Below are 26,430 nucleotides of genomic sequence, written 5' to 3' on the forward strand. Positions count from 1 at the left end.
AACCAGCGCATCATCCATTCATTAAAAGGCCCACTCCTTCATTTGAAAAGGAACTAAACGGCAGCCCCGTCACTTGGTTTGCTATAAAAGCTGAGGGATAGGGCTCGAGAAATGTAACCACACAAACACGTCTGTGGCATAAATGGCTGTAAATATCACAGACTGGCCCTTTAAAGATTAATGAAACAATCTAAGATTCTGTAGAATGTTGATGAGTCTGTCCATTCATCACCGTTTAGATAAGGGTTTACTGTAATCAATATGTGCCCAAATGGCTCCCTATACCCTATACCATACACGAGGACTCTGTTCACTATACACTGAATGTACAAAACATTCCTAATATTGAGTTGCCTGTCACCCTTTCGCTTTCAGAACAGCCTCAATTCGTCAGGCCATGGACTCTACAGGGTGTTGAAAGCGTTCCACAGGGATGCTGGCCCATGTCGATCCCAATGCTTCCAACAGTTGTGTCAAATTGGCTGGATGTCCTTTGGGTGATGGACAATTCTTGATACACACGGGAAACTGTTAAGTGTGAAAAACCCAGCAGCGTTGCAGTTCTTGACACAAGCCGGTGCCCTGGCACCTACTACCATACCTTGTTCAAAGGCACTTCAATATTTTGTCTTGCACATTCACCCTCTGAAAGGCACACACACACAATTCATGACTCAACTGTCTCAAGACTTAAAAATCCTTATTTAAACTGTCTCCTCCCCTTCATCTACACTGATTGAAGTGGATTTAACAGGTGACATCAATCAGGGATCACAGCTTTCACCTGGGTCTTAATTTTCTGTACACTCATTGTATAGGGAATATGGAAACTTTTGGGACGTACCCTACATATCAGGAATATCGATAGTTACCGAGGGATTATTATAATTAATACATTACACAATGTCAATTACAGTAAAGGTAATCCTACCTCTGACAGACAGACAAACAGAAAAATGGTAACACCTAAAGTTTGATCAGTCCCCTCCTTAGATACAGAATCAATTATCCCAGCATCATCAAGGGATGTCCTGGCGTGTATTAGTTTAAAAGCAGGCACCTGTTGCCTCACGGTATCAGTAGGAACAGGAAGAGTACCTGTTCAGGTGGACCAGGACGACTCGTTACTAGAACCATCATGGCACTCCAATGGGTGAAGCCGTGGATCGCTCTGGTCTTCGGACTATCTGCTGCACATTCTGAGACTGGTAAGAAAAGATATGATGAAATACATTTTAATATCACTTTAGGATAAGTCATGTAGCCTAGTTGAGGAACTAAAGAGGAGCTGGGTTAGAAGGAAAATAAGACTTGTTCCCTGTCTATTTCCAGTTATGATTCCAGACATGACTTCCATTGGGAGTCTAAATGATTCCAAACTGCAAATCGTATTCAGGTCATTTGTGTTGTTGAATATATGTCACCAAATACTCAAATATCTATATTCTACTCTACTGTTATATTATACATCTTATATTCAGACATGAATGGTGCAACTATACTGTACATTTCCCCCCATGCAGCAGGAGTGAGTCCCACTCATAACGGGCAGGTCTGCAGCACATGGGGTAACTACCACTACAAAACCTACGATGGAGACCTCTTCCAGCTGCCCTACACCTGTAACTACGTGCTGTCGTCATTGTGTAAGAGCAGCAGCGGCTACGAGGCATTTAACATAAAGCTGCAGCGCGGGGAGGTAGATGGGCTGCCCACCATCACCAAGGTATTCCTTTGTGATCAGTCCTTTGATTGTTTTTAAATTTCACTATTGATGAATTGCTTTAAATTTCACTATTGATTAATTGTTCTTAAATTGCAGTATTGATTAATAGTTTTTATTGCTCTATGATCTTAATGTAAGGTGACCTTGAGGGTCCTGAAAGGCGTCTGTCAAATAAAACTACTATTATTATTATGAAGGTTTCTTTGAAGCTGGATGGAACCTTCGTGGAGCTGGCCAACGGTAACGTCAGTGTCAACGGATTACAGTGAGTTCCCAGTCTAGTCAACAATGGATCTCAGATGTGGAAAACCATTGGCTCTTAGATGTGTAAAATACATAGTAATACAGGAAGTAAATGATACGGGGGTTTGTAATCACTTAACTACATCCAATGGGATTCATTTTATTCAGAGATCACTTTTTTTTAGTTTAGTTAAAAAAAAAGATTGGAACAAATTTTATTTTCACTTCACCTGCATTCAGTTGCTACTTTTGTGCCAAGACTTGAGGAAAAATTCATCATTTATCTCATATTGAGATCAATCTTTTGCTGTTTTAACATAATCTACATGATGTCAGTTTCAACGGGCAACAGTGAGTTCATCAGTGATCTAAAAGCATTGAGAGGTCAAACTCTTATTCTGAAGTTCAGTTGATGTGCATTTACAGATGAAAGTTACCAAGCTGAAATGCCATTTGATGAAATCCTATACAGACATTATTACCTGGTACAGTCTCAACAGGGGAGGAAGAAAAATACAAAGAAAATACTGTAAAGGACCATTTTGACCCTTGTTGGAATACAGACTCTCCTCTCTGATGAACACTATTGTTTTGTCCCTCTAGGGTCACCATACCGTTTGGTCAGTCTAACGTCTTCATTGAGAGGACTGTTTCCTATGTGAAGATCACAGCCAAGCTGGGGTTAGTCATCATGTGGAATGAAGATGACTCCCTCTGGGTATGTGTTTAGTTTGCTTACTCATTTCCATACGTCTTCTGTTACACTACAGTGATATGTGGTTGTTTCACCTACTTTGGCTCAATACACTGATTGTAAATCACTCTGGGGGAATAGGGGAACTGTTGGGATAAGAGTGGGAACATCAGTGTTAGGGGAACTGTTGGGATAAGAGTGGGAACACCAGTGTTAAGGGAACAGTTGGGATAAGAGTGGGAACATCAGTGTTAGGGGAACTGTTGGGATAAGAGTGGAACATCAGTGTTATGGGAACTGTTGGGATAAGAGTGGGAACATCAGTGTTAGGGGAACTGTGGGATGAGAGTGGGAACATCAGTGTTAACCTCTGATGGGATAAGAGTGGGAACGTCAGTGTTAGGGGAACTGTTGGGATAAGAGTGGGAACACCAGTGTTAAGGGAACAGTTGGGATAAGAGTGGGAACATCAGTGTTAGGGGAACTGTTGGGATAAGAGTGGAACATCAGTGTTATGGGAACTGTTGGGATAAGAGTGGGAACATCAGTGTTAACCTCTGATGGGATGAGAGTGGGAACATCAGTGTTAACCTCTGATGGGATAAGAGTGGGAACATCAGTGTTAGTGGAACTGTTGGGATAAGAGTGGGAACACCAGTGTTAAGGGAACTGTTGGGATAAGAGTGGGAACATCAGTGTTAGGGGAACTGTTGGGATAAGAGTGGGAACATCAGTGTTAACCTCTGATGGGATAAGAGTGGGAACATCAGTGTTAGTGGAACTGTTGGGATAAGAGTGGGAGCATCAGTGTTAGTGGAACTGTGGGATGAGAGTGGAAACACCAGTGTTATGGGAACTGTGGGATGAGAGTGGAAACATCAGTGTTAGGGGAACTGTTGGCATAAGAGTGGGAACATCAGTGTTAACCTCTGATGGGATAAGAGTGGGAACATCAGTGTTAGGGGAACTGTTGGGATAAGAGTGGGAACATCAGTGTTAACCTCTGATGGGATAAGAGTGGGAACATCAGTGTTAGGGGAACTGTTGGGATAAGAGTGGGAACATCAGTGTTAACCTCTGTTGGCATAAGAGTGGGAACATCAGTGTTAACCTCTGATGGGATAAGAGTGGGAACATCAGTGTTAGGGGAACTGTTGGGATAAGAGTGGGAAAATCAGTGTTAACCTCTGATGGGATAAGAGTGTGAACATCAGTGTTAGGGGAACTGTTGGGATAAGAGTGGGAACATCAGTGTTAGGGGAACTGTTGGGATTAGAGTGGGAACATCAGTGTTAGGGGAACTGTTGGGATAGGAGTGGGAACATCAGTGTTAGGGGAAGTATTGGGATAAGAGTGGAAACATCAGTGTTAGGGGAACTGTTGGGATTAGAATGGGAACATCAGTGTTAACCTCTGATGGGATTAGAATGGGAACATCAGTGTTAGGGGAACTGTTGGGATAAGAGTGGGAACAGAGTGTTAACATCTGATGGGACAGGACAGACTAATAATCAATCTATATTTCTGCACGGTAACATACAGCATTCTTACATTAAAAGTTGTTTTATTCAGTCTAACAGTCATACCAACAGTTATGGTCACTTTAGTAGGGCCACAGACTGGCAGGTGAAGTGACATTACAATAGGCTTTGCTCCAATCAAGGATGTGGACCATCTACTACCTCCAACAACCCCTTTCATCAGTCTTCAGTGAAAAAACTGGCACCCTATTCCCTTTATAGTGCACTACTTTGGATTAGGGCACATAAGGCTCTTGTTGAAAGTCGTGTACTATATAGGGAATGGGGTGCCATTTGGGGGGGACAGTATGGAAGAGCTTATTAGTTTAACGTGTCTAGGACCGGGTTTCCGCTAGCGGAGCGCCTCGCCAACAGCCAATGAAAGTGCAGGGTGCCAAATTCAATCAACAGAAATCTCATAATTCAATTTTCTCAAACATACAAGTATTAGACACCATTTTAAAGATAACATTTTCGTTAATGCGACCACAGTGTCTGATTTCAATAAAGCATAATATATCGTTATGTTAGGTCAGCACCTAGTCACAGAAAGCATAATATATCGTTATGTTAGGTCAGCAACTAGTCACAGAAAGCAGAATATATCATTATGTTAGGTCAGCAACTAGTCACAGAAAGCAGAATATATCGTTATGTTAGGTCAGCACCTAGTCACAGAAAGCAGAATATATCGTTATGTTAGGTCAGCAACTACTCACAGAAAGCAGAATATATCGTTATTTTAGGAAAAAGCAGAATATATCTAGTCAGGTCAGAAAGCATAAAAGCAGAATATATCGTTATTTTAGGAAAGCAACTAGTCACAGAAAGCATAAAGCAGAATATATCGTTATGTTAGGTCAGCAACTAGTCACAGAAAGCAGAATATATCGTTATGTTAGGTCAGCAACTACTCACAGAAAGCAGAATATATCGTTATTTTAGGAAAGCAACTAGTCACAGAAAGCATAAAGCAGAATATATCGTTATGTTAGGTCAGCAACTAGTCACAGAAAGCAGAATATATCGTTATGTTAGGTCAGCAACTACTCACAGAAAGCAGAATATATCGTTATGTTAGGTCAGCAACTAGTCACAGAATATATCGTTATGTTAGGTCAGCAACTAGTCACAGAAAGCAGAATATATCGTTATGTTAGGTCAGCAACTAGTCATAGAAAGCATAAAGCAGAATATATCGTTATGTTAGGTCAGCAACTAGTCACAGAAAGCATAAAGCAGAATATATCGTTATGTTAGGTCAGCAACTAGTCACAGAAAGCATAAAGCAGAATATATCGTTATGTTAGGTCAGCAACTAGTCACAGAAAGCAGAATATATCGTTATGTTAGGTCAGCAACTAGTCACAGAAAGCAGAATATATCGTTATGTTAGGTCAGCAACTAGTCACAGAAAGCAGACAGCAGAATATATCGTTATGTTAGGTCAGCAACTAGTCACAGAAAGCAGAACATATCGTTATGTTAGGTCAGCAACTAGTCACAGAAAGCAGAATATATCGTTATGTTAGGTCAGCAACTACTCACAGAAAGCAGAATATATCGTTATGTTAGGTCAGCAACTAGTCACAGAATATATCGTTATGTTAGGTCAGCAACTAGTCACAGAAAGCAGAATATATCGTTATGTTAGGTCAGCAACTAGTCATAGAAAGCATAAAGCAGAATATATCGTTATGTTAGGTCAGCAACTAGTCACAGAAAGCATAAAGCAGAATATATCGTTATGTTAGGTCAGCAACTAGTCACAGAAAGCATAAAGCAGAATATATCGTTATGTTAGGTCAGCAACTAGTCACAGAAAGCAGAATATATCGTTATGTTAGGTCAGCAACTAGTCACAGAAAGCAGAATATATCGTTATGTTAGGTCAGCAACTAGTCACAGAAAGCAGACAGCAGAATATATCGTTATGTTAGGTCAGCAACTAGTCACAGAAAGCAGAACATATCGTTATGTTAGGTCAGCAACTAGTCACAGAAAGCATACAGCAGAATATATCGTTATGTTAGGTCAGCAACTAGTCACAGAAAGCAGAACATATCGTTATGTTAGGTCAGCAACTAGTCACAGAAAGCATACAGCAGAATATATCGTTATGTTAGGTCAGCAACTAGTCACAGAAAGCAGAATATATCATTATGTTAGGTCAGCAACTAGTCACAGAAAGCAGAATATATCGTTATGTTAGGTCAGCAACTAGTCACAGAAAGCAGAATATATCGTTATGTTAGGTCAGCAACTAGTCACAGAAAGCAGAATATATCGTTATGTTAGGTCAGCAACTAGTCACAGAAAGCAGAATATATCATTATGTTAGGTCAGCAACTAGTCACAGAAAGCATACAGCAGAATATATTGTTATGTTAGGTCAGCAACTAGTCACAGAAAGCATACAGCGATTTTTCAAACAAAGAGAGGAGTCACAAAGAGCAGAAATAGAAATAAAATGAATAACTGACCTTTGATATTCTTCATCAGATGACACTTCCATGTTACACAATACATGTCTGTTTTGTTTGATAAAGTTCATATTTATTTCCAAAAACCTCAGTTTACCTTTTGGCTTTGCCTCCAAAACATCCCGTGAATTTGCACAGAGCCACATCAATTTACATAAATACTCATAATAAACATTGATAGAAGATACAAGTGTAATTCAGAGAATTAGAGATATAATTCTCCTTAATGCAACCGTTGTGTCAGATTTTTTAAAAACTTTACGGAAAAAGCAAACCATGCAATAATCTGAGTACGGCGCTCAGAGACCAACACAATCTAAACAGATATTCGCCATGTTGGAGTCAACAGAAGTCAGAAATAGCATTATAAATATTCACTTACCTTTGATGATCTTCATCAGAATGCACTCCCAGGAATCCCAGTTCCACAATAAATGTTTGATTTGTTCATCATTTATGTCCAAACACCTCCTTTTTTGGGGGGCTTTTAGCCCAGTATTTCAAATTCATGACATGCGATCACAAGGAGCAGACGAAATGTCAAATAATTAACGCTCATGGTCAGCTCATTGCGCTCTGGGAGAGACCTTACTCAATCCCCTCTCATTTGCCCCCACTTCACAGTAGAAGCATCAAACAAGGTTCTAAAGATGGTGACATCTAGTGGAAGCCGTAGGAAGTGCAATATGACCCCATAGACACTGTGTATTCAATTGGCCAAGAGTTGAAAAAATACAAACCTCAGATTTCCCAGTTCCTGGTTGGATTTTTCTCAGGTTTCCAGCTGCCATATGAGTTGTGTTGTACTCACAGACATCATTCAAACAGTTTTAGAAACTTCAGAGTGTTTCCTATCAAAATTGACTAATACTATGCATATATTAGCAACTGGGACTGAGTAGCAGGCAGCTTACTCTGGGCATGCTATTCATCCAAACATAAAATTGCTGCCCCCTATCCCAAACATGTTAATCAGTTCACAGTGTGATTAGATCAGAAGTCACAATATTGTCTCAATAATAATAATCCCGTAAAAAATCTCAGTGTACTCATACATCATAACCTGAGACTGAAACTAATTTGCAAAGCAGAAAGAACAGTTCAGACAACTCACACTCAATTTAATGACGAAAAAGTCATGAATATGATGCTTCATTTTATTATTAATTTAAAATGCACGAAAGAAAAACATAAGGTTTAAATGGTTTTAAATGGTTTTAACAACACGATGAGAGGTTAAAAGGTTTTAACAACATGGTGAGAGATTAAAAGGTTTTAACAACATGGTGAGAGATTAAAAGGTTTTAACAACATGGTGAGAGATTAAAAGGTTTTAACAACATGGTGAGAGATTAAAAGGTTTTAACAGCATGGTGAGAGATTAAAAGGTTTTAACAGCATGGTGAGAGTTTAAAAGGTTTTAACAACATGGTGAGAGATTAAACGGTTTTAAAGGAAAGAGTGCATGTGCAGGAGAGGTAGGTGTATGGCCAGCTAGCTGTATGTGAAATGTACATATATATGAACTGCTGTAGGCGCCTCAACAGCTAGCTGTATGTGAAATGTACATATATATGAACTGCTGTAGGTGTATGGCCAGCTAGCTGTATGTGAAATGTACATATATATGAACTGCTGTAGGTGCATGGCCAGCTAGCTGTATGTGAAATGTACATATATATATGAACTGCTGTAGGTGTATGGCCAGCTAGCTTGCAATGCATTAACCCTCAGTCATCTTCCATTGGTTTTATAGGTGGAGCTGGACTGTGGTTAGATCAGAAGACACAATATTGTCTCAATATCTATTGACATTGTAGAGAGTAAATACTGTATGTATCATCGTTCCCCTTCGTGTGTACATAAATAATCCCAGTGTACTCAGACAAACCTCAGACTTAAACTAATTTACAAAGCAGACAGACCAGTTTTCAGACAACTCCCATTCAATTTAATGACGAAAACATCATGAATGTTTTGCTTTATTTCTTATTTTTTTTAAATGCACGGAAGAAAATACAAAACATCATGAGAGATTAAAAGGTTTTAACAACATGATGAGAGATTAAAAGGTTTTAACAACATGATGAGAGATTAAAAGGTTTTAACAACATGATGAGAGATTAAAAGGTTTTAACAACATGATGAGAGATTAAAAGGTTTTAACAACATGATGAGAGATTAAAAGGTTTTAACAACATGATGAGAGATTAAAAGGTTTTAACAACATGATGAGAGATTGAAAGGTTTTAACAACATGATGAGAGATTGAAAGGTTTTAACAACATGATGAGAGTTTAAACGGTTTTAACAATACGATGAGAGTTTAAACGGTTTTAACAATACGATGAGAGTTTAAAAGATTTAAACAACATGGTGAGAGTTTAAAAGATTTAAACAACATGGTGAGAGTTTAAAAGGTTTTAACAACACGATGAGAGTTTAAAAGGTTTTAAAGGAAAGAGTGCATGTGCAGGAGAGGTAAAAAACAGAGGGGATTGTAAGACACCTCCCCCTGTGAGATGTTTATAAAACACAAACCAACAAAAAATAGAATCCTGATTATTAATACAGAGAAACAATTAGTTGAGAGGAGTCATACAGTGAATGTATTTGGTATTGTTGTTCAGATCCAATCCATTTCATATAAGACCAGAATAAAACTACAGTGAAAAAGTTTACTATTGTAGATATATTGTAGACATGATCCCTAATCCGCATAATTCACATTAATGAATAACCACTTGGGTATACAGTAAATTAAACAATAAACAATATTAGCAAAGTCCTGTGCACACTTTTGTGTTTTTCTAGGAGGCCTAATGCTCTGTATTGATCCGATTTGTATGTACCCAACCTGAAGTACAGCGCCTGTTTTGTGTTAGCCTCCCACTTCTTGTTCTCAGCGTCATATGCCAAACATAGGGATATCAAATTCTATTGGTCGCATACACATATTAGCATATTGAGGAAGTAAGGAAATGCTTGTAGCACAGGTACAATGAGTGGAATGTTAGCATAAACACACTGGTACCCAGGCAGGAACAAAGAGTTGAATGTTAGCGTAAACAAACTGGTACCCAGGCTAGAACAAATAGTTGAATGTTAGCATAAACATACTGGTATCCAGGCTAGAACAAGGAGTGGAATGTTAGCATAAACATACTGGTATCCAGGCTAGAACAAGGAGTGGAATGTTAGCATAAACACACTGGTACCCAGGCTAGAACAAGGAGTGGAATGTTAGCATAAACACACTGGTACCCAGGCTAGAACAAGGAGTGGAATGTTACCATAAACATACTGGTATCCAGGCTAGAACAAGGAGTGGAATGTTAGCATAAAAAAAAACTGGTACCCAGGCTGGAACAGAAGAAGCAGTTGAAATGTCAGTACATATGAACGGCTGTAGGTGCATGGCCAGCTAGCTGTATGTGAAATGTACATATATATGAACTGCTGTAGGTGCATGGCCAGCTAGCTGTATGTGAAATGTACATATATATGAACTGCTGTAGGCGCCTCAACAGCTAGCTTGCAATGCATTAACCCTCAGTCATCTTCCATTGGTTTTATAGGTGGAGCTGGACTCAAAGTTCCAGAATCAGACATGTGGGCTGTGTGGAGACTTCAACGGAGTCCAGAACGAGTTCAATAGGAATGGTAAACAAAATCACCAAATGTCTTAGAGGGGCGGATTACGCTCCTGTTCTGTTTATGAATGTGTGGGTTCAATCTATGGGTTAGGAAGGGGTTATAAAGTATTTTTCTAGGTACCATTTTAAGAAAGGGTTATCAAAAACACAAAACACATGATAAGGGGAAATGATTTGTAAGGGGAAATAAACAGGTAAGATAAAACTATGTTTCTTTTCCCACAGATGATTATCTGAAGATAATCGACTATGCTGATATTTGGAAGATGAATGGTCCAACAGAAACCTGTACAGAAATCCCTGTTCACACTGAGCAGTGTGAAGACCAGGTATTTACAAGTCTAGAGCTGAGCTGAACATTTAAGATGTCTTATTCATTACATTTTAACATGACTGTTAGTTTAAAATACCAATATCATCATCATCATGGCTGACATTTGATCAGTACATCATTTTATTTTAATTTTGTATTTGTATTTCACCTTTATTTAACCAGGTAGGTTAGTTGAGAACACCTTTATTTAACCAGGTAGGTTAGTTGAGAACAAGTTCTCATTTACAACTGCGACCTGGACAAGATAAAGCAAAGCAGTGTGACACAAACACCAACACAGAGTTACACATGGAGTAAAGAAACATACAGTCAATAACACAATAAATAAAAAAGTTTATATACAGGCAATAAATAGGCCATAGTGGTGAAATAATTACAATTTAGCAATTAAACAATGGAGTGATAGATGTGCAGAAGATGAATGTGCAAGTAGAGATACTGGGGTGCAAAGGAGAAAAACATTTAAATAACAGTATGGGGATGAGGTAGTTGGATGGGCTATTTACAGATTGGCTATGTACAGATCACGGTGGTGGGTAGTATATGGGGCTTTGGTGACACAATGGATGGCACTGTGATAGACTGCATCCAATTTGCTGAGTGTTGGAGGCTATTTTGTAAATGACATCGCCAAAGTCCAGGATTGGTAGGATAGTCAGTTTTACGAAGGTATGTTTGGCAGGATGAGTAAATGATGCTTTGTTGCGAAATAGGAAGCAGATTCTAGATTTAATTTTGAATTGAAGATGCTTAATGTGAGTCTGGAAGGAGAGTTGAGTCTAGCGAGACACCTAGGTATTTGTAGTCGTCCACATATTCTAAGTCAGAACCGTCCAGAGTAGTGATGCTGGACGGGTGGGGAGGTGCAGGCAGCGATCGGTTGAAGAGCATGCATTTAGTTTCATTTGCATTTAATAGCAGTTGGAGGCCACGGAAGGAGAGTTGTATGGCATTGAAGCTCATCTGGAGGTTAGTTAACACAGTGTCCAAAGAAGGGCCAGAAGTATACAGAATGGTGTCGTCTGCGTAGAGGTGGATCAGAGAATCAAACAGTCTGTTGCCTCTAGTAAATCTTCTTCTTCTTCTTCTTCTTCTTCATCCTTTCAGACCAAACTTTGTGAGCAGCTTCTCACCAGTCTTGCCTTCAGTAATTGTAAGGACCTGATTGCCACAGACTCCTTCATCAAGGCCTGTGCAGAAGACATGTGTCACTGTGGCAACAGCAGCAGCAGTGTCACCTGCGCCTGTCCCACCATGTCAGAGTACTCCCGCCAGTGTGCTCACGCAGGGGGGAAACCCCAGGAGTGGAAGACCGACCAGTTCTGCTGTAAGGGAACATTATTTGCATTACACATCCTTTTTGTTTTGATACTGGATTGTTTGTTTGTATTGCTCTGTTGGTAGTTTGGATGTGGGTAAAAACAACCTCAGCCACAGTTATGTTGTAACTCAAAGTAAACACTTTTGATATGCAATAATGCTTTGCCTTAGGTAATCTATAGTGTCTTGTTCTTTGACATGCTTGTATTTACATTTATGTGACTGAAAACTGAGGAGTAAATCCCAATTTTCACTTCCAATGATATGAATAGAAGAATATGTGAAAATGTGAAGTAATGAAGCCTCAGAAACAGATCTGTGACTCTGGTTATTTGTGTTGAGCAGTGGAGACGTGTCCTTTAAGCATGCAGTACCAGGAGTGTGGTAGTCCCTGCACTGATACCTGCTCCAACCCAAAGAGGAACCAGCATTGTGAGGAACACTGCACCGATGGATGCTTCTGCCCTGCTGGTACATGCACTCATTACTGAATACAACATCATATATCAGCTATGTAACCATTTTAAAGTAGCTGAATACAACGTATATCAGCTATGTAACCATTTTAAAGTAGCTGAATACAACATCATATATCAGCTATGTAACTATTTTAAAGTAGCTGAATACAACATCATATATCAGCTATGTAACCATTTTAAAGTAGCTGAATACAACATCATATATCAGCTATGTAACCATTTTAAAGTAGCTGAATACAACATCATATATCAGCTATGTAACTTTTTTAAAGTAGCTGACATCATATGTCAGCTATGTAACTATTTTAAAGTAGCTGAATACAACATGTCAGCTATGTAACAATTTTAAAGTAGCTGACTGCAATATCATATGTCAGCTATGTAACTATTTAAAGTAGCATTTAAAATATACAGTGCCTTGCGAAAGTATTCGGCCCCCTTGAACTTTGCGACCTTTTGCCACATTTCAGGCTTCAAACATAAAGATATAAAACTGTATTTTTTTGTGAAGAATCAACAACAAGTGGGACACAATCATGAAGTGGAACGACATTTATTTATTTCAAACTCTTTTAACAAATCAAAAACTGAAAAATTGGGCGTGCAAAATTATTCAGCCCCTTTACTTTCAGTGCAGCAAACTCTCCAGAAGTTCAGTGAGGATCTCTGAATGATCCAATGTTGACCTAAATGACTAATGATGATAAATACAATCCACCTGTGTGTAATCAAGTCTCTGTATAAATGCACCTGCGCTGTGATAGTCTCAGAGGTCCGTTAAAAGCGCAGAGAGCATCATGAAGAACAAGGAACACACCAGGCAGGTCAGAGATACTGTTGTGAAGTTTAAAGCCGGATTTGGATACAAAAAGATTTCCCAAGCTTTAAACATCCCAAGGAGCACTGTGCAAGCGATAATATTGAAATGGAAGGAGTATCAGACCACTGCAAATCTACCAAGACCTGGCCGTCCCTCTAAACTTTCAGCTCATACAAGGAGAAGACTGATCAGAGATGCAGCCAAGAGGCCCATGATCACTCTGGATGAACTGCAGAGATCTACAGCTGAGGTGGGAGACTCTGTCCATAGGACAACAATCAGTCGTATATTGCACAAATCTGGCCTTTATGGAAGAGTGGCAAGAAGAAAGCCATTTCTTAAAGATATCCATAAAAAGTGTTGTTTAAAGTTTGCCACAAGCCACCTGGGAGACACACCAAACATGTGGAAGAAGGTGCTCTGGTCAGATGAAACCAAAATTGAACTTTTTGGCAACAATGCAAAACGTTATGTTTGGCGTAAAAGCAACACAGCTCATCACCCTGAGCACACCATCCCCACTGTCAAACATGGTGGTGGCAGCATCATGGTTTGGGCCTGCTTTTCTTCAGCAGGGACAGGGAAGATGGTTAAAATTGATGGGAAGATGGATGGAGCCAAATACAGGACCATTCTGGAAGAAAACCTGATGGAGTCTGCAAAAGACCTGAGACTGGGACGGAGATTTGTCTTCCAACAAGACAATGATCCAAAACATAAAGCAAAATCTACAATGGAATGGTTCAAAAATAAACATAACCAGGTGTTAGAATGGCCAAGTCAAAGTCCAGACCTGAATCTAATCGAGAATCTGTGGAAAGAACTGAAAACTGCTGTTCAAATGCTCTCCATCCAACCTCACTGAGCTCGAGCTGTTTTGCAAGGAGGAATGGGAAAATATTTCAGTCTCTCGATGTGCAAAATGATAGAGACATACCCCAAGCGACTTACAGCTGTAATCGCAGCAAAAGGTGGCGCTACAAAGTATTAACTTAAGGGGGCTGAATAATTTTGCACCCCTAATTTTTCAGTTTTTGATTTGTTAAAAAAGTTTGAAATATTCAATAAATGTCATTCCACTTCATGATTGTGTCCCACTTGTTGTTGATTCTTCACAAAAAACACAGTTTTATATCTTTATGTTTGAAGCCTGAAATGTGGCAAAAGTTTGCAAACTTCAAGGGGGCCGAATACTTTCGCAAGGCACTGTACAATGCAATCTCACCGACAGAGATTCTGCTCTGCCTACTGCACACTCACTGATTATAACAGAGATGGGACCAAGTCTCAATTTTGCAAGTCCTAATCAAGTCTGTCCCAAGTAAAGTTCGACAGCTCAGGTCGAGTCAAGTTACAAGTCCCTTATTTTGGGTTTTGAGTCCTCAAGTTAATGGTTAAGTGTTCTATGCCAATTTCATTGCAACTACATCAGTGATTTTTGTCCCCACATGTTTTTACAACCCCCCCTCCCTACTACAACCCCCCCCCCCTCCCTACTACCACATAGTCTTTGAAACCAAGTGGTTTTTGGGACCGATGATGCCCTGATGCAGAGGTGCACCACAGGTCCCAGAGTGGTGGGGCAAAAAAAAAATCCTGGGGCCCGGAGCTTTTCCTAATCTGGTAACCTAACCCAGGTATACATCAGGACCCTATAGGATCTGACAGTGATTAATAAGTAGTTGTGAAAAGGTCATTTTTATGGGCAATGATGGAAGTGGGACCAGATTGACATTTTCAGCAGATGCTCTTATCCAGAGAGACTTACAGGAACAGTTAGGGTAAGAGTCTTGCTCAAGGGAACACTGACACAGTTTTCACCAAGTCAGTTCGGGTATTCAAACCATTGACCTCGTTTTCTTCCCATACAGTTTAAGTGTAGGCTGCTGATACATTTGGGTATGTAGGGAGTGATGTGTTATCATGTTTGCTAAACACATACCGGAGGAAAGTGGAGCAGAGTGCGTTTTGCTAGATTATGTGATTTGCACCTGGCCTGCGATTTATATACCAGATAGGTTTACATGCACAAGATGAGAAATCGAGTCACAGCTCAAATACCAGATAGGTTATTTTCATTTTTTTTTAACTAGGCAAGTCAGTTAAGAACAAATTCAAGTTAAGTTAGTCCAAGTTAAATCACGAGTCATAGATGCTCAAGTCCAAGTTAAATCACAGATGCTCAAACCAGGAAGACTGTATTAAAACTCATATCAGTTATGTGGCTATTTAAACCTGGAAGACTGTATTAAAACTCATATCAGTTATGTGGCTATTTAAACCAGGAAAAGGTTCAAGATTACATAGAATGGAAGAGTAGCCTTATTGTGGGACTGGCAGAGTAGCCTTATTGTGGGACTGGAAGAGTAGCCTTATTGTGGGACTGGAAGAGTAGCCTTATTGTGGGACTGGAAGAGTAGCCTTATTGTGGGACTGGATGAGTAGCCTTATTGTGGGACTGGAAGAGTAGCCTTAATTGTGGGACTGGAAGAGTAGCCTTAATTGTGGGACTGGAAGAGTAGCCTTAATTGTGGGACTGGAAGAGTAGCATTTATTGTGGGACTGGAAGAGTAGCCTTACTGTGGGACTGGAAGAGTAGCCTTAATTGTGGGACTGGAAGAGTAGCCTTATTGTGGGACTGGAAGAGTGCCTTTTATTGTGGGACTGGAAGATTTCGTTAATGTAGCCTTGAATGTGGGACTTTATGGAAGATAGCCTTAGATGACTGGAAATGTATTGAATGGAAGAGTAGCATTGTGGGACTGGAAGCCTTAGGTGGGACTGGAAATGTAATTGTGGGACTGGATGAGTAGCCTTATTGTGGGACTGGAAGATAGCAGTGTGACTAAATGTAATGTATTGATTGTAAAGAGTCATTATTGGGATCAGTTTATTGTGGGACTAAATGTTTTGAATGTAGCCTTTCTGGGACTGGAAGAGTAGCCTTATTTGACTGGAAGAGTAGCCTTATTATAGGACTGGAAGAGTAGCCTTATTGTGGGACTGGATGAGTAGCCTTATTGTGACTGGAAGAGTAGCCTTATTGTGGGACTGGAGATTTCATTATTTGATCAAAGTTCTGCAACAGATGTTTAGTAATCTAAGATACTGATCTACTGGATCAATGCATTTTCAGGAAGGACATGTCATTATGGAACAGCACTAAATGGTAAGAGCTGCAAATGTCATTTATGAGATCAGGAAGCCAGTGGAGCCAGATGACTAAATGTATTGAATGTCATTATGGAACCAGGTGACTAAATGTAATTTGTCCCTGAATGTAATTCATGGGATCAAGGACTAAATGTAATGTAGAATGTAAGTCATGGGATCAGCTGGCTAAATGTTTTGAATGTCTTTCTCATAGGAACTGTGTTTGATGACATCACTCAGACTGGCTGTGTAGCTGTGAACCAGTGCTCTTGTCTCCACATCTTACCAGCCTGGACAATCATTCTCAAGAACATGCCACAAATGGTAAGAGCTGCAATGCTTTAAATACACCTTCCATGGAGAAACTGCTGTCATACCTGTCCAAGGCCAGTGGAGCCAGATGGTTGAGGCTGAACTCTGTCTCTCTCCTTAGTACCTGTATCCAAGGCCAGTGGAGTGCTGGATCTATGCCCTGTCCTGCTCCAAGGTAGGGATCAAACCACCTACTGGGAAAGCCTATGGAGACTGCTCATATGTCCTGTCCAAGGTAGGGATCTAACCTACTGTATGGAGACTGCTCATATGTCCTGTCCAAGGTAGGGATCTAACCTACTTTATGGAGTGATATTAGTGCCAACAGAAAATATTGAATAACGCATTTTTTTGTTCATACAAATTCAAAGTGAATCAATTCAGATTCCATGTCAGTTGGCACTAATATCTCCATGATGCCTCCATGATGACTGTATGTTTAGTAGATTTAACTCCTAACTCGCTAGCGAACATGTACTGGCCCACGAACCGGCCACATCCAGCATAGATTGCTGCCGACAGCTTGCATTGGAAGTGCTTATACATACCATTAGCATCACTATCCATATTAATCTCATAAATACTTTTCAATCAAGTTGAACCATAATATACAGTGCCTTCATAAGGTATTTACACCCAATAATGGCTGTGATAGGAGAAAACTGAGGCTGGATCAACAACATTGTAGTTACTCCACAATATTAACCTAATTGACAAGTGAAAAGAAGGAATCCTGTACAGAAGAAAAAAGGTTCCAAAACACACATCCTGTTTGCAACAAGGCACTAAAGTAATACTGCAAAAAATGTGGCAAAGCAATTCACTTTTTGTCATCAATAGAAAGTGTTATGTTTGGGGAAAATACAATACATTACTGAGTACCACTCTTCATATTTTCAAGCATAGTGGTGACTGCACCATGTTATGGCTGCATCATGTTATGGGTATGCTTGTAATCGTTAAGGACTGAGGAATTTCTCAGGATAAAAGGTAAACAGAATGGAGCTGAGCACAGGAACAATTCTAGTGGATAACCTGGTTCAGTCTGCTTTCCACCAGACACTGGGAGACAAATTCACCATTCAGCTGGATGATAAAACACAAGGCCAAGTATACACTGGAGTTGCTTACCAAGATGACATTGAATGTTCCTGAGTGGCCTAATTACAGTTGACTTAAAATCGGTTTTAAAATCTATGGAAAATGGCTGTCTATCAATGATCAACATCCAACTTGACAGAGCTCGAAGAATGTACAACAATAAGTGCAAATATAGTACAATCCAGGTGTGCAAATCTCTTAGAAACTTACCCAGAAACACTCACAGCTGTAATCGCTGCCAAAGGTGATTCTAACATGTATTGACTCAGGGGTGTGAATACTAATGTAAATAAGATATTTCTGTATTTCATTTTCAATAAATTAGCAAACGTTTCTAAAAACATGTTTTCACGTTGTCATTATTGTGTGAAAAAACAATATTGAATCCATTTTAAATTCAGGCTGTAACACAACAATATGTGGAATAAGTCAAGGGGAATGAATACTTCCTGAAGGAAATGTAATTCCCTAGGACCAAAAGTAGGCAAGAAGTAAGTAGTGTGTTACAAAAAATGTGTTCCCTTAACCTTACTGTCATATCTTAACTTTACGGTCTTGGCGGCAGGGTAGCCTAGTGGTTAGATCGTTGGACTAGTAACCGGAAGGTTAAGTTCAAACCCGAGCCGACAAGGTACAAATCTGTTGTTCTGCCCCTGAACAGGCAGTTAACCCACTGTTCCTAGGCCGTCATTGTAAATAAGAATTTGTTCTTTAACTGACTTGCCTAGTAAAATAAAGGTCAAATAAAAAACTGTTGTCGTGTCTTCACTCTCATTAAACTGAAGACTTCGTTTTGTATGCATGTGTTCCCTTGACTTTACTGTCATACCTTAACTTTACTATTGTCAAGTTGTCTAGGTAATTATTTCAACTCTGCACAAACTTGTGAAACGGCTTGCTCAACACGTGAAGGATGCAAAGGGACCAACTCAATTCCTTTTTAGTGTTTTGTTATGGTTTTGATGTCATTTGTTGATTTGTTGAATAGAGTAGTTGAATGACAGAGGAATAAGGAATAGGTATAGGAATAGGTTGATAACCTTAAAACAGAGAATAAACATGCATTATTTTACACAATAAATTGACACAGCAACAAAGCATGGCTTTGAATAAAGTAACCGTTTAAATAATTTAATCTAGCACTTCAAGCAATTATTTCTGCAGTCAGAAAATATCCACAAAAAGAAGTCACCACTCCTACCAGAGGTAAACATGTATATTGTGCTAAGCACTGGATACAACATAATAAATCATTCCAAACAACAGTTGCATCTTTAGGGTTGAACAATGAGCTGTTTGTATGTTGAGGACCCAAGCAAAGCTAAGCCCAAACATTTTATACCCATGCTTATCTGCCAGGTGCGCATGTAAAAGTAGTCCCTCCAGAAATCCTGGCTCGATTTTTTTAGTTCCACCCATGTTTTTGGGTTATCTGCCCTCTTGAGGCCTGGAGTTCTTTAAAGAAGAGCTGCCATTGTGCTCATGTTTTGAGTGTTCTGTTTTTTGACGCAACAACTATCAAACCATAACTTTACTGTCATACCTTAATGTTACTGTCATACCTGTTGCCGATTGTTCCCAGCAAACCAACAAGACTACTTTCACAGTCCTGGGTGACATAGTGAAATGTGGGAAGACGGACATTGAGACCTGCCTAAGATCTGTAACCCTGGTGACTCCAGAGTCCACGGTAAGTTAGCCAGTCAGTGACTCGTATCACCACTTCAGGGTTGGAGTAAATTACATTTCATTTCCAGTTAATTCAGGCAGTCCACTGAATTCCAATTCCAATGCTCTTCATTGTTTTTCAGTGAGGAACATTTGGAATTGGAATTAGGTTTTCTTTCTGAATTGACTGGAATTGACTCCAACCCTGTTCCACACTCCTTATCACCACGGGAGTCGCTTTAACTCAAGTTGTATTTTGTCACTTGCAGATGATCGTCATCGATGCCAGTGGAAGGGTCTTTGTCAACATGATGTTTTCTCAGATGCCGCTTTTCATGGGTGAGTGACTGATTGATGGCTGCTTGAGAAAAGAGATACAGAGATGTGATATCAGTCTATTTTTGTAGTCGTTGATCAGTATAAATGTATGTTTGAAACCCTTCCCATGCAGTACATTCTGTACCAGAAGTTGTCTCTTTCTTTCCTCTTTCTTTCCTTGTCTAGCAGCATGTAACACCATAAGCATCCCACAATAGGGAAGTGGGAGCTAAAAGTTCATGGTAAACCAGATTGTAACTAGAACTTGTGTATATTTTCCACAGCTGATGTAAGGGTCTTTCAGCCCTCTACGTTCTACATCATTGTGCATACCTCTTATGGGCTCCGTCTAGAGGTCCAGCTAACACCTATAATGCAGGTCTACATCGTAGCTAGCAGTTCACACAAAGAAAAAACCCAGGGTATGTTTCTCTCTGCTCATTTAAAGTCTTTGTGGAAAGATAATCATTTTTGGGTTGTTGAGAAGCGCTATATAAATCTCATGCATTGTTATTATAAAAGATGATTGGTTATCAAACTACTGTTAATGTAACATGTGTCACTATACCACTTGTTTGAGGGGTTCGGTCAAACCTCACCTGAAACAATTATTAATAAACTAATGATACTTGATGCATTGCATCTTCAGTCAATGTTAGTTCAAAACACCTGTTATAATGTTTTGTACATCTTATCCAGGTCTTTGTGGAGACTTTAACAGCGTCCGCACTGACGACTTCAGAACCATCAATGGACTGGTGGAAGGAACCGCTGTGACGTTCGCCAACACTTGGAAGACCAAAGCAAGCTGTCCTGATGTGGCACAGAACTTTGAGATCCCATGCAGTCTGAGTGTAGAGAACGGTACTCCTTCGACCTCTTTAAAAACACTAACGTGTCTCTTATGCAGCGGTTCTCAAACTAGGGGTCACGACCCCATGTGGGATCACCTTATATGAAAATGGGGTCTCTGGAGAATTTCCAAAACACAAAAAAATATACACACTGAACAAAAAATTAACGTAACATGAAAGTGTTGGTCCCTATGTTTCATGAGCTTAAATAACAGATCCACATTTTCCATTAGCACAAAACTTTTAAGATCAAGAAGCTGATTGAACAACATGACAATTATACAGGTGCTGGGGGTCAGAAAAAATGTCACTCTAAAATGTGAGGTTTTGACAATTGGCATGATAACTACAGGAATGTCCATCAGAGTTGTTGTCAGAGAATTGAATGTTCATTTCTCTACCATAAGCCGCAGCTCCAAAATAATTTTAGAGAATTTTGCAGTACGTCCATCCATTTATGGCGTTGTGTGGGCGAGCGGTTTGCTGACGTTGTGAGTGGGTTATGGTATGGGCATAAGCTACAGACATATTTTTTTTCACATTGTTGCTGGCGTGAGAATTTTTGCCGTCGTGAGAATTTTCTAAATGGTGTCGTGGAACAAAAAAAGTTTGGGAACCGCTGGTCTAATGAAACAAACCAAAACGCGCTTCAGCCCAGGTTGAGCAAAATGAGAATAAGCTCGACTGACGGACGATTCCTTACTAGTAGTAGAAAAAGGATCACTCTGTGCATAGATCTGAGTTTATTATCTAACTAACCGTAGAGAGCCTTTATCAAAGCCTTGGAATACTTCTTGGGGATTACACAGTAAATTAGATGCACAGTAAAGCCTAGATAAAAACACTTTGTACTTTGTGAAATGTTGCGAATATCTCATATGTTTTACAGAGAGATATGCCAAGTACTGGTGCTTGATGCTGTCAGATCGTGCAGGAATATTTTCCCAATGCCACACTGAGATCAACCCAAATTACTACAAGGAAGTAAGTATGGTGATGTTAAAATGCTCTTTAATTACAGAGTTATCCCAAAGCTCTAAGAATATATTTAAACAATAATTTTAAGAAGTTCAATATCAAAATGATCTAATTTTAATTTTAATTTAATTTATCTCAAAACATCTAATCAGATTTTTTGTAGTACTATTGTCCTGTGCTCGTGTGTGATTTCAGAAAACAGAAGTTTTCTTCATTAACACATCTCATAACTTCTTCTTCTACTGTTTCTTCTTCTCTCCCTGTAGATCTGCCTATTTGACAGTTGTAACTGTGAGAGGAGTGAGGAGTGCATGTGTGCTGCGGTCTCCTCCTACGTCCATGCATGTGCTGCTGCAGGCGTCCTGCTCAGTGGATGGAGAAACACCACCTGTGGTAAGATAAACATCAGAGATACTGAATGTATTTATTAATTAATTAATGAAGGGTTCCCCTCCTATTAACCCACGGTGTTCAGGGTTTACCCTCCTATTAACCCACGGTGTCCAGGGTTTACCCTCCTATTAACCCACAGTGTCCAGTGTTTCCCCTCCATTAACCCACGGTGTCCAGGGTTCACCCACCTATTAACCCTCGGTGTCCAGGGTTTACCCACCTATTAACCCACGGTGTCCAGGGTTTATCCTCCTATTAACCCACAGTGTTCAGGGTTAACCTTCTTATTTAAAAACAAAATACCCCGAAACATGTAATTAAATGTTGAATCGCCATACTGTTTTCCACAGGGAAGTACTCCTCCAGCTGCCCTGACACGATGGTCTATGACTACACCATGACCAGCTGTGACCGCACCTGTCGTTCACTGAGCCAGACAGACTTCACCTGCCAGGTACATTTACATGGACATCTCATTTCTATTCACGTTACTTATTTAATATTATTTTTATTAGTATTATTCATTTTATTAATGTCGTCTTGTTGTTGTTGTCTTGTTGTTGTGTATCTTCTTGTTGTTGTGGATGTTGTTGCTGTTGCAGACATGCCCAAAGTAATTTCCCCTCGTGGACATTTTTAATTGAATTGAACAGTTAGACCATGTGTCTGTGGACGGCTGTGGCTGTGCCGAGGGAACCTACCTGAATGACCAGGGAGAGTGTGTCCCTGCCTCACGCTGCTCCTGCTACAATGGAGGCACAGTAGTACCCCCTGGAGAGGTCACCAGGATCTATGGGGCTACATGGTGAGGACTTGGTTGGCATGTGAAAGAAAATCTCTGAAAATCTGATGGTCTTCTCTGTTGTGGCTCTATTAAAATATTTATAAATCGACTGTCTTCTTCTGAAATCTTGTTTTACTGCAAGAGGCATGCTAAACCATGCTTAACCCCCCTCTTATACCCCTCTTAACCACCCAGCTCTTGCAGACAAGGGAAATTAAGCTGTACTGGAGAACAACAACATTTATGTGAGTCCTCTGAAATTCAGAACACATCTTTAATTGCCAAACAAATCACTTCACAACCAAGACTCTGTAGTTTAATCCCTACTAACCTATAAAGCCTACTTTTGTTCCCAACAGCCTGTGAAGAACCAATGGGTTTCTTCAACTGTTCTAGTGCAGGGCCCGGAGCCAAGGGCTCAGAGTGCCAGAAGAGCTGTCAAACACTAGACAGTCACTGTGTAAGTCTACAATGGGACATGCCTTACAACACGTTAATAAAAACATGCCTTACAACACGTTAATAAAACATGCCTTACAACACGTTAATAAAAACATGCCTTACAACACGTTAATAAAAACATGCCTTACAACACGTTAATAAAAACATGCCTTACAACACGTTAATAAAAACATGCCTTACAACACGTTTTAATAAAAACATACAAGGACAATGTTAACACAGTGACAGATTGATCAAATGATTTACTACCTTGGACATAGCTAGGCCCAGGATCCAAACGATATCCTCCGATGAGATTGATGATAATGTCCACATCTTATACACTGGAGGGTGGAGGGACATTCAGGCACATAATGTCCACATCTTATACACTGGAGGGTGGAGGGACATTCAGGCACATAATGTCCACATCTTATACACTGGAGGTGGAGGGACAAACAGGCACATAATGTCTTACACATCTTATACACTGGAGGGTGCAGTGACAAACAGGCACATAAAAACATGTCTTACAACATCTTACACCCTGGAGGTTGGAAACATTCAGGCACATAATAAAAACATCTTATACAGTGGATAAAAACATTCAGGCACATAATGTCAAATGATCTTATACACTGGAGGGTGGAGGGACATTCAGGCACATAATGTCCACATCTTATACACTGGAGGGTGGAGGGACATTCAGGCACATAATGTCCACATCTTATACACTGGAGGGTGGAGGGACAAACAGGCACATAATGTCCACATCTTATACACTGGAGGGTGCAGTGACAAACAGGCACATAATGTCCACATCTTACACCCTGGAGGTTGGAGGGACATTCAGGCACATAATGTCCACATCTTATACAGTGGAGGGACATTCAGGCACATAATGTCCACATCTTATACACTGGAGGGTGGAGGGACAAACAGGCACATAATGTCCACATCTTATACACTGGAGGGTGCAGTGACAAACTGGCACATAATGTCCACATCTTATACCCTGGAGGGAGGAGGGACATTCAGGCACATAATGTCCACATCTTATACCCTGGAGGGTGGAGGGACATTCAGGCACATAATGTCCACATCTTATACACTGGAGGGTGGAGGGACATTCAGGCACATAATGTCCACATCTTATACACTGGAGGGTGGAGGGACATTCAGGCACATAATGTCCACATCTTATACACTGGAGGGTGGAGGGACAAACAGGCACATAATGTCCACATCTTATACACTGGAGGGTGGAGGGACATTCAGGCACATAATGTCCACATCTTATACACTGGAGGGTGGAGGGACAAACAGGCACATAATGTCCACATCTTATACACTGGAGGGTGGAGGGACAAACAGGCACATAATGTCCACATCTTACACCCTGGAGGTTGGAGGGACATTCAGGCACATAATGTCCACATCTTATACAGTGGAGGGACATTCAGGCACATAATGTCCACATCTTATACACTGGAGGGTGGAGGGACAAACAGGCACATAATGTCCACATCTTATACACTGGAGGGTGCAGTGACAAACTGGCACATAATGTCCACATCTTATACCCTGGAGGGAGGAGGGACATTCAGGCACATAATGTCCACATCTTATACCCTGGAGGGTGGAGGGACATTCAGGCACATAATGTCCACATCTTATACACTGGAGGGTGGAGGGACATTCAGGCACATAATGTCCACATCTTATACACTGGAGGGTGGAGGGACATTCAGGCACATAATGTCTACATCTTATACACTGGAGGGTGGAGGGACATTCAGGCACATAATGTCCACATCTTATACACTGGAGGGTGGAGGGACAAACAGGCACATAATGTCCACATCTTATACCCTGGAGGGTGGAGGGACATTCAGGCACATAATGTCCACATCTTATACACTGGAGGGTGGAGGGACATTCAGGCACATAATGTCCCTCCTCTAATCTGGTGGTCCCAGCGCGCACGACCCACGTGGAGTTCCAGGTCTCCGGTAGCCTCTGGAACTGCCGATCTGCGGCCAACAAGGCAGAGTTCATCTCAGCCTATGCCTCCCTCTAGTCCCTCGACTTCTTGGCTCTGACGGAAACATGGATCACCACAGACAACACCGCTACTCCTACTGCTCTCTCTTCGTCCGCCCACGTGCTCTCGCACACCCCGAGAGCTTCTGGTCAGCGGGGTGGTGGCACCGGGATCCTCATCTCTCCCAAGTGGTCATTCTCTCTTTCTCCCCTTACCCATCTGTCTATCGCCTCCTTTGAATTCCATGCTGTCACAGTTACCAGCCCTTTCAAGCTTAACATCCTTATCATTTATCGCCCTCCAGGTTCCTCGGAGAGTTCATCAATGAGCTTGATGCCTTGATAAGCTCCTTTCCTGAGGACGGCTCACCTCTCACAGTTCTGGGCGACTTTAACCTCCCCACGTCTACCTTTGACTCATTCCTCTCTGCCTCCTTCTTTCCACTCCTCTCCTCTTTTGACCTCACCCTCTCACCTTCCCCCTACTCACAAGGCAGGCAATACGCTCGACCTCATCTTTACTAGATGCTGTTCCTCCACTAACCTCATTGCAACTCCCCTCCAAGTCTCCGACCACTACCTTGTATCCTTTTCCCTCTCGCTCTCATCCAACACTTCCCACACTGCCCCTACTCGGATGGTATCGCGCCGTCCCAACCTTCGCTCTCTCTCCCCCCTCGCTTCTCTCTCCTCTTCCATCCTATCATCTCTTCCCTCTGCTCAAACCTTCTCAACCTATCTCCTGATTCTGCCTCCTCAACCCTCCTCTCCTCCCTTTCTGCATCCTTTGACTCTCTATGTCCCCTATCCTCCAGGCCGGCTCGGTCCTCCCCTCCCGCTCCGTGGCTCGACGACTCATTGCGAGCTCACAGAACAGGGGCTCCGGGCAGCCGAGCGGAAATGGAGGAAAACTCGCCTCCCTGCGGACCTGGCATCCTTTCACTCCCTCCTCTCTACATTTTCCTCCTCTGTCTCTGCTGCTAAAGCCACTTTCTACCACTCTAAATTCCAAGCATCTGCCTCTAACCCTAGGAAGCTCTTTGCCACCTTCTCCTCCCTCTTGAATCCTCCTCCCCCTCCCCCCTCCTCCCTCTCTGCAGATGACTTCGT

General features: G+C 40.9%; 1 protein-coding gene across 1 annotated transcript in view; it reads left to right on the plus strand.

Annotated features, from left to right (window-relative positions):
- Nucleotides 1-1,138: 1,138 nt before the first annotated feature.
- LOC115117247 (mucin-5AC-like) overlaps nucleotides 1,139-26,430 on the plus strand; it is a 68,280-nt gene continuing 42,988 nt past the window's right edge. Inside the window, 22 exon segments of the mRNA XM_065022769.1 lie at nucleotides 1,139-1,208; nucleotides 1,333-1,392; nucleotides 1,521-1,726; nucleotides 1,924-1,991; nucleotides 2,573-2,687; nucleotides 10,245-10,329; nucleotides 10,548-10,651; nucleotides 11,764-11,983; nucleotides 12,322-12,447; nucleotides 16,643-16,706; nucleotides 16,708-16,752; nucleotides 16,862-17,024; nucleotides 19,424-19,531; nucleotides 19,779-19,848; nucleotides 20,112-20,249; nucleotides 20,527-20,691; nucleotides 21,571-21,665; nucleotides 21,926-22,052; nucleotides 22,403-22,506; nucleotides 22,706-22,857; nucleotides 23,032-23,081; nucleotides 23,196-23,296. Of these exon segments, the coding sequence (XP_064878841.1) occupies nucleotides 1,139-1,208; nucleotides 1,333-1,392; nucleotides 1,521-1,726; nucleotides 1,924-1,991; nucleotides 2,573-2,687; nucleotides 10,245-10,329; nucleotides 10,548-10,651; nucleotides 11,764-11,983; nucleotides 12,322-12,447; nucleotides 16,643-16,706; nucleotides 16,708-16,752; nucleotides 16,862-17,024; nucleotides 19,424-19,531; nucleotides 19,779-19,848; nucleotides 20,112-20,249; nucleotides 20,527-20,691; nucleotides 21,571-21,665; nucleotides 21,926-22,052; nucleotides 22,403-22,506; nucleotides 22,706-22,857; nucleotides 23,032-23,081; nucleotides 23,196-23,296 (2,436 nt within the window).

This window comes from Oncorhynchus nerka, linkage group LG9a (genome assembly GCF_034236695.1).
Source record: "Oncorhynchus nerka isolate Pitt River linkage group LG9a, Oner_Uvic_2.0, whole genome shotgun sequence".
In the NCBI taxonomy this organism is placed as follows: domain Eukaryota; kingdom Metazoa; phylum Chordata; class Actinopteri; order Salmoniformes; family Salmonidae; genus Oncorhynchus; species Oncorhynchus nerka.